Below are 17,258 nucleotides of genomic sequence, written 5' to 3' on the forward strand. Positions count from 1 at the left end.
CTGCCTGAGAAAATATCCAAAAGGTTGCGTTTTAGAAGCCAGCATCATGCAGATATTATAAGTACTCCTTCATTCATAAAAGGCTTTTTCCCCTTTTTAAGTGCCGTACTTTCGTCACTGTTTTATCCCAGTCTAATAATATAATAGTCATAGTCCGTGGGTAAAAAGTACGATTTTGATAACCATATAGATTTTTTTTCAGGGCAAATATGTGATCATACTTCAGAATAAAATCATGGCCAGAAAAGTGTGGAAATAGTGTGAACGTGATCTCAGGGACAGAGAGAGGGCTGAATCTCAGTTTTCTTTTTCTTTCCCACCTCTTAATGGTCGACTCCTTTTTTGCCTTTTCTTTCTTAATATTTCTCCTCCTCCACTTATACCTGACAACAATAAACTTTGCATTTTTGTTTTTCTTTTCAGGAGTAACATTTCTTGATTTTTCAGAAACCGCCAGAGACACCCACCTCACCTCATACTCTGCCTTTTGCCTCCTCCAAGTCCAAGCTCTTATAACGACTAATGTCACCGTTCGTACGCAGGCCGTGTTGAACTCCGTTTTGGCAGGTGTTTGAAAGTAAATCCACATCCCAGTCATGGAATGGTCCCTTTTCCTGTAGGATGGCTGCTGGTTCCCTGTGGCAGAACTGATTTTCTATCCCCTCCTTTCCTTCCCTGCTTACATCACGCTGTCTGTCTGTCTGTCACTTGTAGCATGCATTTGTCTGTACATTTTTAATAAATACATCTAGATTTTATGGGAGTAGTTCACTCAAAAATGAAAATTTTATGAAAATTTGCTCACATTCAGGCCATCCAAGATGTAGATGAGTTTATTTTTTTATAGGAACAGAATTGGAGAAATTTAGCTGTACATCACAGCAAACCAATGAATGGGTTGTGAATGGGTGCCGTCAGAATGAGAGTCCAAACAGCTGATAAAAACATCACAAAAATACACAAGTAATCCACACCTCTCCAGTCCATCAGTTAACATCTTGTGAAGTGAAAAGCTGTGTGTTTGTAAGAAACAAATCCATCATTAAGGCTTTTTAAATCATCACTTCTGGTCAAAATATGAGTCCAGTATCCATAATAACGCTTAAATCCGTCTCCTGTTGTCCTCTTACATCAAAATCCAAAGAAATATTTATTTGTTTAGACAGTGTTTGATATGTGCAGATTTCTCTCCTGATTCAAACAAGATGACTTTTTCACTGTAGGATGTAATGTTATGGATTATGGACTCGTATTTTAGCTGGAAGCAATGGTTTGGTGTTAAAACATCTTAATGATGGATTTGTTTCTTGCAAACATGCAGTTTTTCGCTTCACCAGATGTTAACTGATGGACTGGAGTGGTGTGGATTACTTGTGGATTCTTGTGATGTTTTTATCAGCTGTTTGGGCTCTATGCAATGCTACATTCCTCCAAATCTGATGAAGAAACAAACTCATCTTGGATGACATGAGAGTGAGTGCATTTTCAGCACATATTCATTTTCAGGTGAACTATTCCTTTAAGTGTCTTCATGAAGGCTCAGGAAAACACATGCTGTGATTTGTTTAAAGAGGAAATGTGTAATTTTTGATGCTAAAATACTTTATTCTATCTCCGTTTCAGTGCAATAGGAAAATGCACCCATTTTACTTTGATAAGATGCATTTCTGAATGCAACTTAATTTTATCCATCAGGGAAGTGTTTCTCCTGAAATGTGTTTAAACACCCTTTACATTTTCTTGCCGCAATGCAAAAGTTTTTACAGTTTCATTTGCTGCTGATAGTGACTCAGAAATGACACACTTCATCTTTAATGAGTGTGTCTGGAGTAGAATATGAAGCGTAAGCCGAGGCAGAAGAGAGGTTATCATCATTATTAATATTTCCACCTCACTGACAAGTCTAACCGCTTGTTGGACACGGCCGTCCATTAATGGAACATCATTATGAGCTTTTGTTTCTCGAGACACCTTTGTCTTTTTGCAGCATCCCTGATAATTGAGGTTTATAGGTTTAGTGTCTAAAGACATGCACCCAAACAATGGCAAAAACCAAAGCCGCCGTGCGTCCATCTGCCAATCAGCGCTCAGCAGATATGCTAAGCCAGCGGCCCTCTTCTATACGGAGAGCAGCTCATCTCAGCAGCGAGGCAATCTGCACTCTCCATATGCCTTTAAACATGTATTATGCATGAAAATGCATAGCAACTCACTCAGGTTTTCCCTCAAGCGCTGCTGTAGAGAAACTCACAGGCTTGACTTTGAGTCTAACTCGCTGAACAGCTTTAGTTGATGCTCTTCCAAATGAGTCCATCTCACTTTACACTGCTTGATAGGTTTTTAATTGCTTCTTAAAGGAATAGTTCACTCAAAAACAAACCCTGATTACCCTAATGTCATTCAGTGTCCTGCGTTTTTTCGTTGTAAAATTATTGTAAAACCTTATGCAGTGATGTATAGTGACCACGTCAAACTCCTAAAAGGACCATAAGATGCACTTTAAATGTAGTCCTTACGACTATATTCAAGTCCTCTGAAGTAGTGTTAAGTATTATTACTATTCTAGTAAGTTATTAATATTTTTAATTAGCTTTAATGTTTATATTTTCATTTTTCATTTTAATTTTGAGTTTTTTGTAACTTGAACTAAAATTAAAATGAAAACTTAAAAAAAAAAAATAGTATTTTTTTTTTATTTTAGTACTTCAACTTAAAATATTTTTAGTTGCCAAGACAGCATTTCTAATTTTTATAATAATAATAATAATAATTTAGCTTAAGTTTTTCATCTAATATTTATAGTTCAGCATTTTCAGTTAACAAAAATAATTTTAATAGTTTTAGTTAATAGCAACACTGTTCTGAAGTCATATAATAGCATTGTGTGATGAACAGACCAAACGTTAAGTTGTTTTACAATGAAAATAAAATACACTTTTTTTTTATAAATATTTTGAGTTAGTTTTTATTTTCATATTTTCAGTTTTCATTTTAATTTTAGTTAAAAATTTCTAGCAACTTAAACTAAATAAATTTTGTGAAATTAATTTTTGTTATTTTTTTTAAACATTTGTATTTGGGTTTAATTCATTTTTATTTAATTTTAGTGCTTTATTTTATTTTCGGCATTTCTAATTTTCATTTTTTCTTCTAATGTTTAAGTTGTACGTTTATTTCATGCAATATTTATATTTTATTTCTGCTTTTTTTTTCAGTTAACGAAAACAATTTTTAATAGTTGTAGTTTTAGTTAACAATAGCAAATACACCCCCCGCCCCGCCCCGCATTCATTGGCAGCTACAATTGAGATACAACCTGCAGGTCTCTGGTTTAACATCCTTCATACTGTGTCCAGGTTATCGGGGGAGAACAGAAACGGTGAGAAGATGCAGCTGACAATGAGCAACATCAGTTCAGATGTTCTGGAGCTTCTCCTGGAGTTTGTTTACACCGGCTCCCTCATTATCGACTCGGCCAACGCCAAGACCTTACTGGAGGCGGCCAACAAGTTCCAGTTCAACACTTTCTGCAAAGTCTGTGTCTCCTTCCTCGGTAAGAACCTGCCGGATGAAATGTTTCCTAATTTCACCAAAGTCACGCAAAGTCAGTCACTAAATTGCGTGCATTTAATACAGCACAATATTCTTTAGTTTCATTTGCAGAGAAACTTGTCGCATCGCGTCTGCTCAGAGAGAGGGGTGAAAAACATGGAAAAGTGTTTTTGGTGCAAGTAACCTTGAGTGTCATTGGACCTCAGGAAAGAAATGCTGCCGTAAATGCAGAACATGATTGTAGTTCTCAATCTCTCATGGACAGATTATGGTATTATGCTTTCTAATGAGTTTGTTTTTGTAGGTACTCTGAAATCTTGGAGTAATTTACTGGAACTTTATGGTGAAACTGTGAGGGAATACGCTCATTATTAATTCTGTCCGTGTCTCGCTCACTCTTTTTGGATTCTGTTTCCCCTTTCAGAGCTGGAGGCTTGAGTTATGTTGATTGACACACACACACACACACTCTGCTGTGGACTGAAGTGAATCAGAAATACAGTTGCTCATTACAGCAGTCGCAATGACCTTCTCCCTGGTTACAAATCAGTCGTCTTGACGGTTGATATGAAGTAATTTCCAGTAATCTGAATACTTGTCATAATATTTTCGTCAGATATTGCACCAGGAGCCAGACTCTGAGGAGTCAATCCATACATATTTTAGCATGTAGATTGAGATGCATGCAGGATGCTGGATCATAATTTGAATTTGATCTGAAGTAAGTAGAATTTAAATAGAATGACATTTAAATAAATTTATGCTGTAAGTGTAGTTTCTGTTTGTAGTTTTAACAAAGTGATGCTTTTCAGTGTGAATTACCCATAGACCATAAGCAAACCAAGCCAGTTGATTTGGTCAATTGTAGCTTTTCTATAGTAAACTTACAATTTCACACTCTGTGTTTTTACTACAAATTTATTTTATGAATTATTTTTGCTGCACTAGCAATAAACACATTGAAAATATTGCACAATAAACAAGCTTGTCAACAGAATCGCTAAGTAGGCTTTTATTAAACAAGTCAAGAAATGAATTTCTCACCCATTGCTTTAAAGCAGATATCTGTTGGACATGATTCAAGTTCAACGCACAAAAGCAGGCACACAAACACTTCATATTTAGTCAATCTTGAAAATGGCTGATTAAGCAGTTTATATTATAAAATCTATCTCTAGGTTTTGTTTTGTGCTAAAATTTGAATGTAAATAGTCTTCTTCCTGACATAAATGTAGCACACCCAACCGCTACAACACATGAGCATCTGACTTTATTTTGGTTAGGTCCAGATCGCTCTACAGTTGATGTGCGTTGTAAAGAAACGCTGAATATCCATTCACGCCATGCAACAGGCAAGCAGTATAAACCATATTATCTGCTGTAATGCAGATTCTTCATGCAGCAACTGAGATTGGGTGGCGTATTTGTAAGTTTGGTTTGATTTATTCATTTATTTACAAAATAGCAATTTAAAATGTATTAAAATAACTACATTGTATGCATATTTACTTTTCAATTGAAAATATGAATTAAAAAAAATATTATTTATTTATTTATTTATTTATTTATTTATTTATTTATTTATCCAAAAAGTTAGTTAATTTGTTTGTTTTTTCACTGAGCCTGCTACTTATATTATGAATGTGTAAACGAGAATAAATAGGCATTATTTATCAAAATGAATGATAATTATTGCACAAAACAGAATTGAAATAGAATGACAATAAAAAAGTCATGTTCTAATTGTAGTTTCAGTTTGTAGCTTTAATAGAAATGTTCCTTTTCAGCATGAATAACAACATAAACGTATGTCATAAAACATGATATATTTACAGAAAATCATTAGATATTTAAAATTTGTGTTTGAACTGCCACCTGTAGAAAGTTGGTTAATTTGTACATATTTCATCATATTTAATAACTTTCAGATATTGCATTTTATATTTTATTGTATTTATATAAATAATTATATATTACTGAGCTTATTTATTTGTTTGTTTGTATGCCTGTGTAAAAGACAATAAATGGGCATTATCAGTCATTAGTAATTTTTGGGAGTGAATATGGTTGTAGAATGTGGTTGTTGAATTGAACTGAACTTTGAAGAACTAGTGACAAAGTGACTTTTTTCGCTGTTTTTGACACCACTTAACTGAATTGAGTAATCAATTCATGAATTATGCCCTTTTTGCATTTTCATAATATTTATTTCTAATGTTATTGTTTATAAAAATCATTTATTTATAACATTTAACATTTATTGTAGATATAAAATATCTATTTTGCATTTATATACTGTATATAACAACCTAAGTGAGAAATTTTATAAATAAACATTTTCATAATAATAATAATAAAATATGTATTAATGTATTAATTAAATTTATTTTTATGCACTCAGCAGACAGTTTTATCCATTTTATTTCAGATTTCAGTTCTTGCTTTTCCTGGGAATCGAAGCCATGACCTACTGCTTACATAAAAATATTATTATATTATAATAGGATGACATTATTTATTTAGATATTTTATTATATTTATAATATTTGTTTTATTATTATTCCTGTGTAATGTTTATTTACAAAAATATTTGTAACATTTTTATTTACATTATTTTTTTTCCCCACTGAGTTTATAATGGAAGCAAAATAGATAGTATATGGGTATAATGTTGACTTGAAGCCAAAACTGTTGTTTTAGTTGTGCACAATGAAGTAAGCGCAGGTTTAGTAGTGGTTTTGTTGACCTTTCATGCAGTAGAAAAGGTCTGTGTCTGTCTGGACGAATCAAAGTCTCCAGTGAGCCTCGTGCCCAATCGATTCCCATGCTTGGGTCTTTTCCCCACGAGCTGCTTGAGATATTACACCAGCCTTTTCCACAGCAACACACTTGGATAAATTAAATCTTCCCAACACCTCTCATTGTTAGTGTGTTCAAGGTTTGTTTCCCAGCTCATGTGTGTACGTGTGCGTCTCTCGCAGAGAAACAGCTGACGGCCGCTAACTGTCTGGGAGTGTTGGCCATGGCCGAGGCGATGCAGTGCACTGAACTCCACAACATGGCAAAGGCCTTCGCCCTGCAGAACTTCCCCGACGTAGCCGGTCAGGACGAGATCCTCAACATTTCCAAAGAAGACCTGGTCAGTTACATGTCCAACGACAGCCTGAACACGAAAGCAGAGGAGCTGGTTATTTATTTATTTATTTATTTATTTATTTATCCAAAAAGTTAGTTAATTTGTTTGTTTTTTCACTGAGCCTGCTACTTATATTATGAATGTGTAAACGAGAATAAATAGGCATTATTTATCAAAATGAATGATAATTATTGCACAAAACAGAATTGAAATAGAATGACAATAAAAAAGTCATGTTCTAATTGTAGTTTCAGTTTGTAGCTTTAATAGAAATGTTCCTTTTCAGCATGAATAACAACATAAACGTATGTCATAAAACATGATATATTTACAGAAAATCATTAGATATTTAAAATTTGTGTTTGAACTGCCACCTGTAGAAAGTTGGTTAATTTGTACATATTTCATCATATTTAATAACTTTCAGATATTGCATTTTATATTTTATTGTATTTATATAAATAATTATATATTACTGAGCTTATTTATTTGTTTGTTTGTATGCCTGTGTAAAAGACAATAAATGGGCATTATCAGTCATTAGTAATTTTTGGGAGTGAATATGGTTGTAGAATGTGGTTGTTGAATTGAACTGAACTTTGAAGAACTAGTGACAAAGTGACTTTTTTCGCTGTTTTTGACACCACTTAACTGAATTGAGTAATCAATTCATGAATTATGCCCTTTTTGCATTTGCTGTTGATCAGGCAGGTGTGAGGAATGTGAATAATGAGTTTAGCTTCAGAATCAAAAGTGGATGTCGGTGGCTTTGACAGCTCTGGTTTGTGCTCCTCTTCCCATGAACCCCTGGGATCTGGAGCTTATTAATCTATCAGCACCTCAGCGCCTGTGAAATGACGTTCTCTCCTGTAGGGATTCGCTGGAGTCCTCCATCTACTTCACTATACAAAAGTTGGAAATGAAAAGTCGAAATGTGCAAGACTGACTATAGACATTCTTGTTAGCGTGACTGCTTCAGATAAGCGCTATATGACACTTGAATGCGTGTGAAAAGTGAATGCTCTCCAAAAGAGATTCGTCTTCAAGGTTTCATCAGCGGGAGAGAGTTTTGAGTTCTTACAGTCAAGATGGTGCATTGAAATATTTGGTAATAGAAATTGAAGCCGTTTACGCTTTCATAAGCGCATGTGCTTTCATTACACGTAACTGTGTTTTGAGTGCTGCGAGCCGTGTTGTATGAGTGCAGTTTTCTTTATGCTTTTATCCAGAGCTCGTCATGCACTGTATGCTTGATTTCATGAATTAAGAAGAATAATGCTCATGCCTGCAATTTCACCCAATTAAACTCAACAGTTATTTACTTTTGTAGGCAATGCAGCCTTTCTAATATTTTGTAAATAATAATATGAAGTAAATTAATAGTAATACAGATTATTACAATAATATCAAATAATGATAGGTATGTTGAGAAAATAAATGCAGTTTATACAATCACATCATTATTCAATAAAACTTGAAAATGCATTGCATAAAATAAAATGGATAATATATGCATTTAATGTTTTAATAAAAAAAATGCACTTTTCAGCATTACCAGTTATTGCACTGAACTCCACAACATGGCAAAGGCCTTCGCCCTGCAGAACTTCCCCGACGTAGCCGGTCAGGACGAGATCCTCAACATTTCCAAAGAAGACCTGGTCAGTTACATGTCCAACGACAGCCTGAACACGAAAGCAGAGGAGCTGGTCTATGAGACGGTCATCAAATGGATTAAAAAGGATCCCAGCTGCAGAGTCCAGGTAGGAGAGCAGAGTTAATCACACTGTTTTGGTTGATGGTCATGTAGAAATACACTGGAGCTGCTCCGTATTGATTCTGGAGATCTGTTTTCTTGCATATTGTCCCTCGATAGAGAAGGAAGTTGTTCATCAAATGCAGTGCATTTGAATTTGAATGCAGCTACTTTCTCCTAAAGTTTTGGACCTTGTTCTGTGGCCTTTTGTTTTTAAACAAACCCAGTATATCAATAGCCGGGTTTCCATCCAAAGTTGCGAATTTAACTTATGATCAAAATTGGAATATCGCATAAAACATTTGCAAACAAGCACTGTTTCCATCCAACGAGTCAGAGAGACCAAAATCGTCACTTCCTGATAAACTGGCACTAAATATCACTAAGAAAAGTAAGAGAAGCCACTGAATATAATAATTCTCAAATACAATAAATTACTTGCGCGTTGAGTGAGCAGACGAAACACAATAAATATCTTGCTTTCGGAGGTGGATGCTGCTGTTTGGGAACGCAGTCGTGGTAGACCATTCTGGGGGGCAGTTATACAGAAATACTTTGACGACAGACTTTGCTCGGGCACTTCAGAATGACCATAACAACATTTCAGATGCTGTGCAACTAAATCGGTCTGCTGGTTAGTCAGGTTATGCTGTCCCATAGCGCAAAGTCAAATGACTTTTTTGAACGCTCATGTGGGATTTATTCGCAAAATGCATTTCCATCTCCCATTATTCGCATTAACCCCATTTTCGCACAAGTCAAAAACCACCTCAAGCGAGCGTAAAAACTTTTTTGCGAATTAAGGGATTTATTTTAGAAATTTGGCGTTTCCATCACTCGTTTCTCATGCGATACTTCAAAATGTGCATGTGACGAGAGGGGCGGGGCCGAGAGCCGTGGGAATGGCCGCCCCTCTCGTCACAGTGCATTAAAACAGGGTGGTGGAAACATAGCTAATGATTTAGGTTTATGGCAGTCAGCCTTCTATTTGTTGTTTGTTTACTGCGGACATTCAGAGTATTTTGGACATCCTGTCTAGTAGAGAATTAAAATATTGTCCAAAAGTTTAGGGTCATTGTACATATTGTTGTGTTGTGTATTCATAAAATTGATACTTTTAATTAGCAATGATGCATTATATTTAGCAAATGTGACAGTAAGGACATATATAATGTTACAGAAAAAAAGTGCTGTTCTTTTGAACTGTCTATTCATCAAAGCATCTGTTGCACAGTTTCCATAAATATGAAGCAGCACAACTGTTTTCAACATTGATAATAATCAGAAATGTTTCTTGAGCAGCAAATCAGTATATTAGAATGATTTCTGAAGATCATGTGACACTGAAGACTGGAGTAATGATGCTGAAAATTCAGCTGCGCATCACAGAAATAAATTACATTTGAACATATATTCCCATAGGAAACAGTAATTTTAAATGGTAATAATATTTCATAATATTGCTGTTTTAATTGTATTATTTATATCATATAAATGCAACGTTACTGAGCTTAAGAGACTTAGACTTTTTAATAAAAGTCTTATCAACCCCAAGTTTTTGAACGGTAGTTAAACACATATTCAGATGCGGTGAACTTGAAGAGCTTAACTGGTTGATTTATTTGGAGTTCTGGAGGTTTTTGGAGTTCAAACTCTAAATTTACAATAAGGTCCATCTCTAAGATGAATAGTCAGCTCTCTGTCCCAGAATAAGAGAGTGAAATGTAAACCATTGAATGTGTGCTTAACCAGAACGTCATCCTTTGTGTTTAAGCTGGATCTTTCATTGTTATACAGAACACAGAGATGTGTGTTTGGATCTTCTGTGGCCAGAAGAGTTTCAGAGCAGGTCTGATTTGAAAAAAGGAGTAAAAACATCACATCTCCGTTGCCTGTTCGGCAGAATTGTGAGATTAAATCACTGGTTTGTGTAGCAAGTAATCAATTTCGGGAAATGTGCTTTTTTTCCCTGATAAATTTTTATTTTTTTCCCCTTTGAGGTGCAGTAGACTTTACTGATGTTCATATTAGAGGTCGACCGACATGGGTTTTTCACTGGTCGATGCCGATATTTAGAAATCAGGGCAGCCGATGGCCGATATATGATGCCGATTTTTTGGCTGATAGTTTTTGTTTATGTATGCTGACAGACACCAGTGTTTCCCACAGACTTGCAAATGCAAATTCATTCTCTGCCAGCAGGAGGCGCTGTTGGAGCGGGAAATATAGCGGTTTCCCCGGTAACTGCTGTAATCTAATAAGCACTTCGCTCACAAACGCTACTTTATCAGGCATTACAGGAAAGACAAAATGAAAATGACATCGAAGCTTTTCTGAGAAGGTCGGTTCTTTTCAAAGATACATTCATATAAAAACACCCGCGCTGCATTTTAATTTTGAAACGTGCAGTGCTCAGTTTATTCAACAAAGTATAAGCCTTTTGGGAAATCTATTTGTGGCGGTGACGAGCCACAAATAACTCAATGTATGGGAAACACTGGACACTGCTATAAGTCAAATGGCCAAGTGATAACAAAAATAAAAGAGTTCACACATATTACACAGCCCGCTGCTCTTAACTGCTTGGAGTGCACTGGCCACGAGCGATGAGATCGTGGATGCTATTGTCGGACCTACACACACATTTCATGAGGAAAGTTAACGTGCACGTTATAATCAGCCCAGAAGTTTTGTCTGAATTGCATGTGTTTCTACTTTCACATACAAATGACTTGTTGCACTTATGAATACGATAACTTTCCGGCATCAATTCTAGTTGGGTAAAACGTAATTATGCTTTTGAAACTCTTTTGCCCTGCCATCATTAGCTGAAGCTGTGTGTGAACAAGAAGCGGCTGCAGAGTGTGAGTAGCTCCGTCTCTCGCACAGCCAGAGAGAGATTCTCCGGTGTTCCGCAACAATGCTTAGCTGCCCGCAGATGCGCCTGCCTATAAATCGGCCTAATTTGTAGCACAATCGACAGATGCCAGTTAATTAAAAAATGCCAAAAATCGGCCGGCCAATCAATCGGTCGACCTCTAGTTCATATCTGTGAGAGTGTTCAGAGCGGGTCTGAAAAGAGTCCTGGTAATACGGCAGATGAAACCTTCATGATGCGGTGAAGAGATTACCATCCTGAAAACGTGAAGTCATTTCCATTCAGAATCTGTTTCAGACCACCATGGCTGTTTTCCAAAAACCTAGTGAGCATTTAAGGGATCATGTGTGTTCCTGACATGAAGGAATTACCTATAAATAATGAAATACTGAAATATGGAAGCTTGTTTTTGCCATGGAATTAAGATAATAATAATTTAAAAAAAGGTAATTGTGACTTCATTTCACAATTCAGAATTTTCTTTCAATTCTGAGTTTATATCTCAATTCTGAGAAAATAGTCAGAATTGCAAGATATGAACTTGCGAGATATAAACTTGCAACTCTGAGGGAAAAGAAGTCAAAATTGTGAGACATGAGCTCACAATTGTAAGATGTTAACTCGCAATTTGGAGAAGAAAAAGTCAGAATTGAGATTAAAAGCTTGCAATTGTGAGAAAAATGTCAGAATTCTGAGATAAAAAGTACAATTATAATTTTTTTTTTATATATATATATATAGAACAGGGTTGGCGAACTCCGGTCCTGGCGAGCCGCAGCCCTGCAGAGTTCAGCTCCAACCCTAATTAAAACTCACCTGCCTGTAGCTTTGTAGTAAGCCTTCAGACCTTGATAAGCTTGTTCAGCTGTGTTTGATTAGGGTTGGAGCAAAACTCTACAGGGCTGCGGCTCTCCAGGACTGACGTTCGCCACCCCTGATATAGAACCATGTAAACTTGCCATTTCTAACTTGATATTGCAAGATATAAACTCGCAATTCTGAGAAAAATTTGTGGGATATAAAGTCAGAATTCCAAAAAAAAAGTCCAAATTTGAGATGTAAAAAAATCTGAATTGTCATAAGAAGTTGCAATTGCGAGAAAAAGTTGTAATTGTGAGATACGAAGTCGAATTACCTTTTTTATGTTAAACAAGCTTCCATACTGAAACATTTTACCATAAATTAAGTGACCTAAATGAACATTGTTTTATATAATGTTTCTATGTATTAGAGTATCTCTATAACAGCTCAGTGTGTTTTGGGTCAGAGCCTGTGCCTTCAGCGGAGTCTTCAAGTTTCATGACTGGCAGGTTTTCTGTAGCGCTCACTTGTTTCTGACGGCTAAGAAGCACACGTTACACCAGCATACTGCTAAAGGGTGTATTTTAAGTTTCTGAACAGTCAGCAGTAGTTGACGGCATATGCTATGCAAATTAAGATTAGCATTGGTTGCATTATTTAAATGTCAGCAGATGAAGCTGTGCTTTTAGCAGTTTGTTGTGTCAAACTTGAATGGAAATGCATACGGATGCACAGTGCTGGGGGAGCGAGCTTGTCAAGCTACAAGATACTCATTATTTAAAGTCATCAAACATTTAAAAAATTTTTTTTAGAGCAACTAACAAGCATAAATACTTTTAACTACTATATATATATATGTATATATGTGTGTGTATATAAATATATATATATAATGTATATGTACGTATGTATATAATTTGATCAACAATATTAAATTGAAAATATTAAATATAACAATCGCAATTTTTGTAACATAAATGTATAATAATATTTTATATGATTTATTTTAAATATGTTACAATATTTACTGTTTGTATTGTTTTGTATCAAATAAAAGCATGTATTTATGCGCACATACGTTTTTAAAAAATATATTAAATTAATAAATTGTAATACATTTTAATTTGAATATTTCATAGTATTACTGTTTTTACTGTATTTTTTACAATATATTTATATATTTTTAATTGTTTATGTATATGTGTGTGTGTGTGTGTGAGATGCATTTAACAAAAATAATATTAAATATAAAAATCGCAATTTTTGTAACATAAATGTATAATAATATTTTATATGATTTATTTTAAATATGTTACAATATTTACTGTTTGTATTGTTTTGTATCAAATAAAAGCATGTATTTATGCGCACATACGTTTTTAAAAAATATATTAAATTAATAAATTGTAATACATTTTAATTTGAATATTTCATAGTATTACTGTTTTTACTGTATTTTTTACAATATATTTATATATTTTTAATTGTTTATGTATATGTGTGTGTGTGTGTGTGAGATGCATTTAACAAAAATGTTTAAATGTATTAAAATGGAAGAGTTATTTTAAAATATTTTTAATCAAAAAATGCATACATTTATACACACGTTCTGATTGATCTATTTATTTATTTATTTGCTTCCAGTATACATATTATATATTGCTGCACTTGCATAATAGTATATTATGCTAATCCAGACACAGAAGTTACTCCCCAAAACACTGCGACTCAACTCTGCCGGCATATGTCTATTAAATAAATTTGCTTTGGAAGTGCGCGAGCCAATTGAGCTGAGTGTTTGGAGTGCGTGAAGCGTCGCTGTGAAACTCGCTCAGATGGCATGAGAAGGAAGCAGCAGAGATTGATGCAGTGACCTTATGTTTATTTGGCCCTGGACTGCCTCCATTGAGAAGGAACTGGATAGGAAATCAATCTGAATTCAGGCTGAAATGAGTTCCTCTACTTCACGCTGTTCCCCTGGGGTTTAGCCTATGAAATCACAAATCCAGCATGGCACTGAAGCAGAAAAAACACTCCTCCTTTATTTACAGTCTTTTTTGCGCTCTCTCTTTCTCTGTCTCTGTCTCTTTTTTCTGCTCTTTTATTCTACGTATCGAACAGTTTCTCCTCAGTTGGACAGACCACTATATAAATCACACGCTGTAACTTTACAAGCTTTTCTTCGGTGGCTCATTCTAAATATGGAAATGTTGCGCCGCTGAATACAGTCGGGCTATTATAATGTAAGTGGATGGAAAATGAGAAGAGTTTTATGCCCTAAATGCTTGATCATTTTAAAAGAGCCTCGGGGTGTTGGATAAGATACTGTATCTGAACGCTATCAAAACAATTGTTTTTTTCATGAATATTGGCTTCTGTTTTCCCAAAGCGAATTGCTCTTTTATGAGCGACTTTGTTCTTTTTATGCCGTAATTAACATCAGTTAGCAGGTTCACATAATTCAGCATTGGTTTGAAATACACTGGAATTAAGTCAGCCTGAAAGAGCTGATCTAACGAATATCCAGACAACGGTTTGTGTTTTGTTTTTTCAATAAATTGTAATATTATCCTTCAGAGTTTGTGAATACTGGCATTTTTCGGCTGTTTTGTGGTGAAAATGATGCATCTTATTACTTAAGACACTTGTGTGAATCTGTATTGTTCGATAAATTGAGAATCTGTAATATCTGCAATGTTTGAATTAAGATAAATTATTCCTCAAATCATGTACTTAATTTTATTGTGAGGCAACACATTATTTATTTATGCATATATTTATGCATTAATTTATGCATTTATTTATGACAATTGATATTTAGGAGTTATTGTGCAATATTTTCATGAAAATAATGTCAAAATTAAAAGTATATGTGTGGAATATATTTGCTTATTCTTTTCATTTTAACCTAAACCAGGTAATAATGCAGATAATAATTGGTTTTGTTTTGAAAACATCCTTACAATCTCTTTTTTTTTTTTGTTTGTTTGTTTTTTTGAAAAAGAAGTGAATCAGTAATATTCAGTAAATTGAGAATCTGTAAACTGTAAAGACTGTAGTATTATCCTGCAGAGTTTGCTCTAAACGTGAATGATTCCTCAAATCATGTCTCTTACATGATCAGCCCACAGTAAAACGTGAAAAATCCCAGACAGGCTGTTTTATGTCAGATGTTTTTTGTCGTTTGTCAGCCTGGTTTTGTGTGTTTCTGTCCGGCTGTTGGTGCTGTCGCTGAGGTCTGGTTGAGCTCTGTCTGGTCAGTCGTTTTAATGATGGTCTCTCTCAGGTGTTCTCTGGTGTTGGCTCAGTAGATTGGCTCACAGCGGGACGTTTCATCTCACAGAGAGCTGCTTGAACGTTGCTGCGGTGTTGACTTCTCTCTGACTTTGATTGCTAGCTTTACTGGGGTTGAATCCAGTGTTGGACCGCTGTTCTCATGTCCACAATGTGTGCATTTTGAAATGCATGGTGTGTATGATTGCCCAACTAAATATTATAGTGCATATTGTAGTGTGCCTTATACATATGTTCTGATTATGACATTATGAGAAAAATATTCTGTGAAATGTGAGAAAATGTCACATTTTCTGTCATATTTGTGCATTTATTTATGCATGCATTAATATTTTATGCATTTATATATTGTATTTACGCACTCATATTTTGTGCATTCATTCATGCATTAATATTTATTCATTTATACGTTGTATTTATGCATTTATTTTATTTTTATGCAATTTATGCATGCATGAAATAACTGAAATTATAAGAAAGAATGTGCTACATTTTAATTAAAAATGTCAAAATGTTTTATATATATATATATAAGTTTTATACATTTATTTATTTAGGTGTTAATATTTTGTGCATTCATTTATGCATGCATATGAGATTATAGGAGTGAATGTGCAAGATTTCTCTGCTGACTAATCGCTTCTCCTGTTGGCATTTTGAACATTTTCCAGGATAGAAGTTCCAGTATTAAATCATAAAAGCTAGAAGATGAAGTCTGCTTTTGTAGATTTATTGTAATGCTTGAATTAAAATAATACATGGATGTTTGAATAGTACCTTCATTAAATTTAATGCAAGTTTAATGTGAGGTTTTTTTAGCCTGTGCTTGCAGCTCTGAGGTGTTTTTTTTTTTTTTTTTTCTTCATTACACAGTTGTTTTTAGCAGCAGAACACCTACATCCTACTAGAACTCACAACTTCCTCACCCAAACACGCCCGCGCTGTAGGTGAGAAAGAATGAGTTGTGTTTTGTGTGGACTGAAGGATTAATGTTCATTGTGCCGTGGAAGTTCAGCAGACGGATTACAGCGAAAATACAAAACCAATTCAATGCACTTTTAAACAGGCATAAAGAAAGAGCTTCTGGACTCTTGGAAATGGGGAAATGGTCATTGTTCAGCACTGGACACTATTCTCAGGAGGTCAAGACAAGCGGTTAGAAGGTTTGATTTAATTGACCCTTTTGGGATGGATGGGTTTGAATATGTATAACCTGGCAATATTTCCACCATTTTGACCATTTTTAAAGTACTTCAAGAATCTTTTCCTGCGTTCGTGCTGTGCGGTGACCCATAAACTTGGTGCAATCTTGATTTTTTCGCCCAACAGAACAGTGTCAGTCTGGTACTGAAGAAACTTTTGAACCCTGTAACTCTAAAAAAAAAAATTATTATTATAATTTTTTTTTTTTTGTGCTGTTATTCCATTTGAGGACAACCCCCAAAAATTGTATGTGCAAACAAAAATGGACTACATGCACAATTGTGGCCTCTTTTGAAAGAACACACTTCAGAGTTTATCCAATGGTCAGCATTACATAAAGTCATAACAGAAAATGGTTATAAAAGCTCAAATATAATATATTTTAAATGAATCATCGATTTATTTCTATAAGCATTTCTATAAAAATGGTTTAGCAGACTGTCACCTTGTTAGTAAACAGTACCTGTAGGGAAGTGACGTTTATATGTTGTATATGATGCGTCTCCGCTGTTGGTTGTAATTAGGGCTGGGTATCGATTCAGATGTCCCGATTCGATTCGATTCTCGATTTTTGATTACATTCAGTGCATATAGTTTTAATACAAATGCTATTGATATTTCTAAAAAATTAACAGTAA

General features: G+C 34.7%; 1 protein-coding gene across 1 annotated transcript in view; it reads left to right on the forward strand.

Moving 5' to 3' along the window:
* LOC107678777 (kelch-like protein 29) overlaps positions 1-17,258 on the forward strand; it is a 142,343-nt gene that overhangs the window by 61,694 nt on the left and 63,391 nt on the right. The window contains exons 7-9 of the mRNA XM_016474169.1: positions 3,357-3,553; positions 6,534-6,619; positions 8,278-8,451. Of these exons, the coding sequence (XP_016329655.1) occupies positions 3,357-3,553; positions 6,534-6,619; positions 8,278-8,451 (457 nt within the window). The remainder of the gene's footprint in view (positions 1-3,356; positions 3,554-6,533; positions 6,620-8,277; positions 8,452-17,258) is intronic.

This window comes from Sinocyclocheilus anshuiensis, unplaced genomic scaffold (genome assembly GCF_001515605.1).
Source record: "Sinocyclocheilus anshuiensis isolate Anshui unplaced genomic scaffold, SAMN03320099.WGS_v1.1 scaffold208, whole genome shotgun sequence".
Classification (NCBI taxonomy): domain Eukaryota; kingdom Metazoa; phylum Chordata; class Actinopteri; order Cypriniformes; family Cyprinidae; genus Sinocyclocheilus; species Sinocyclocheilus anshuiensis.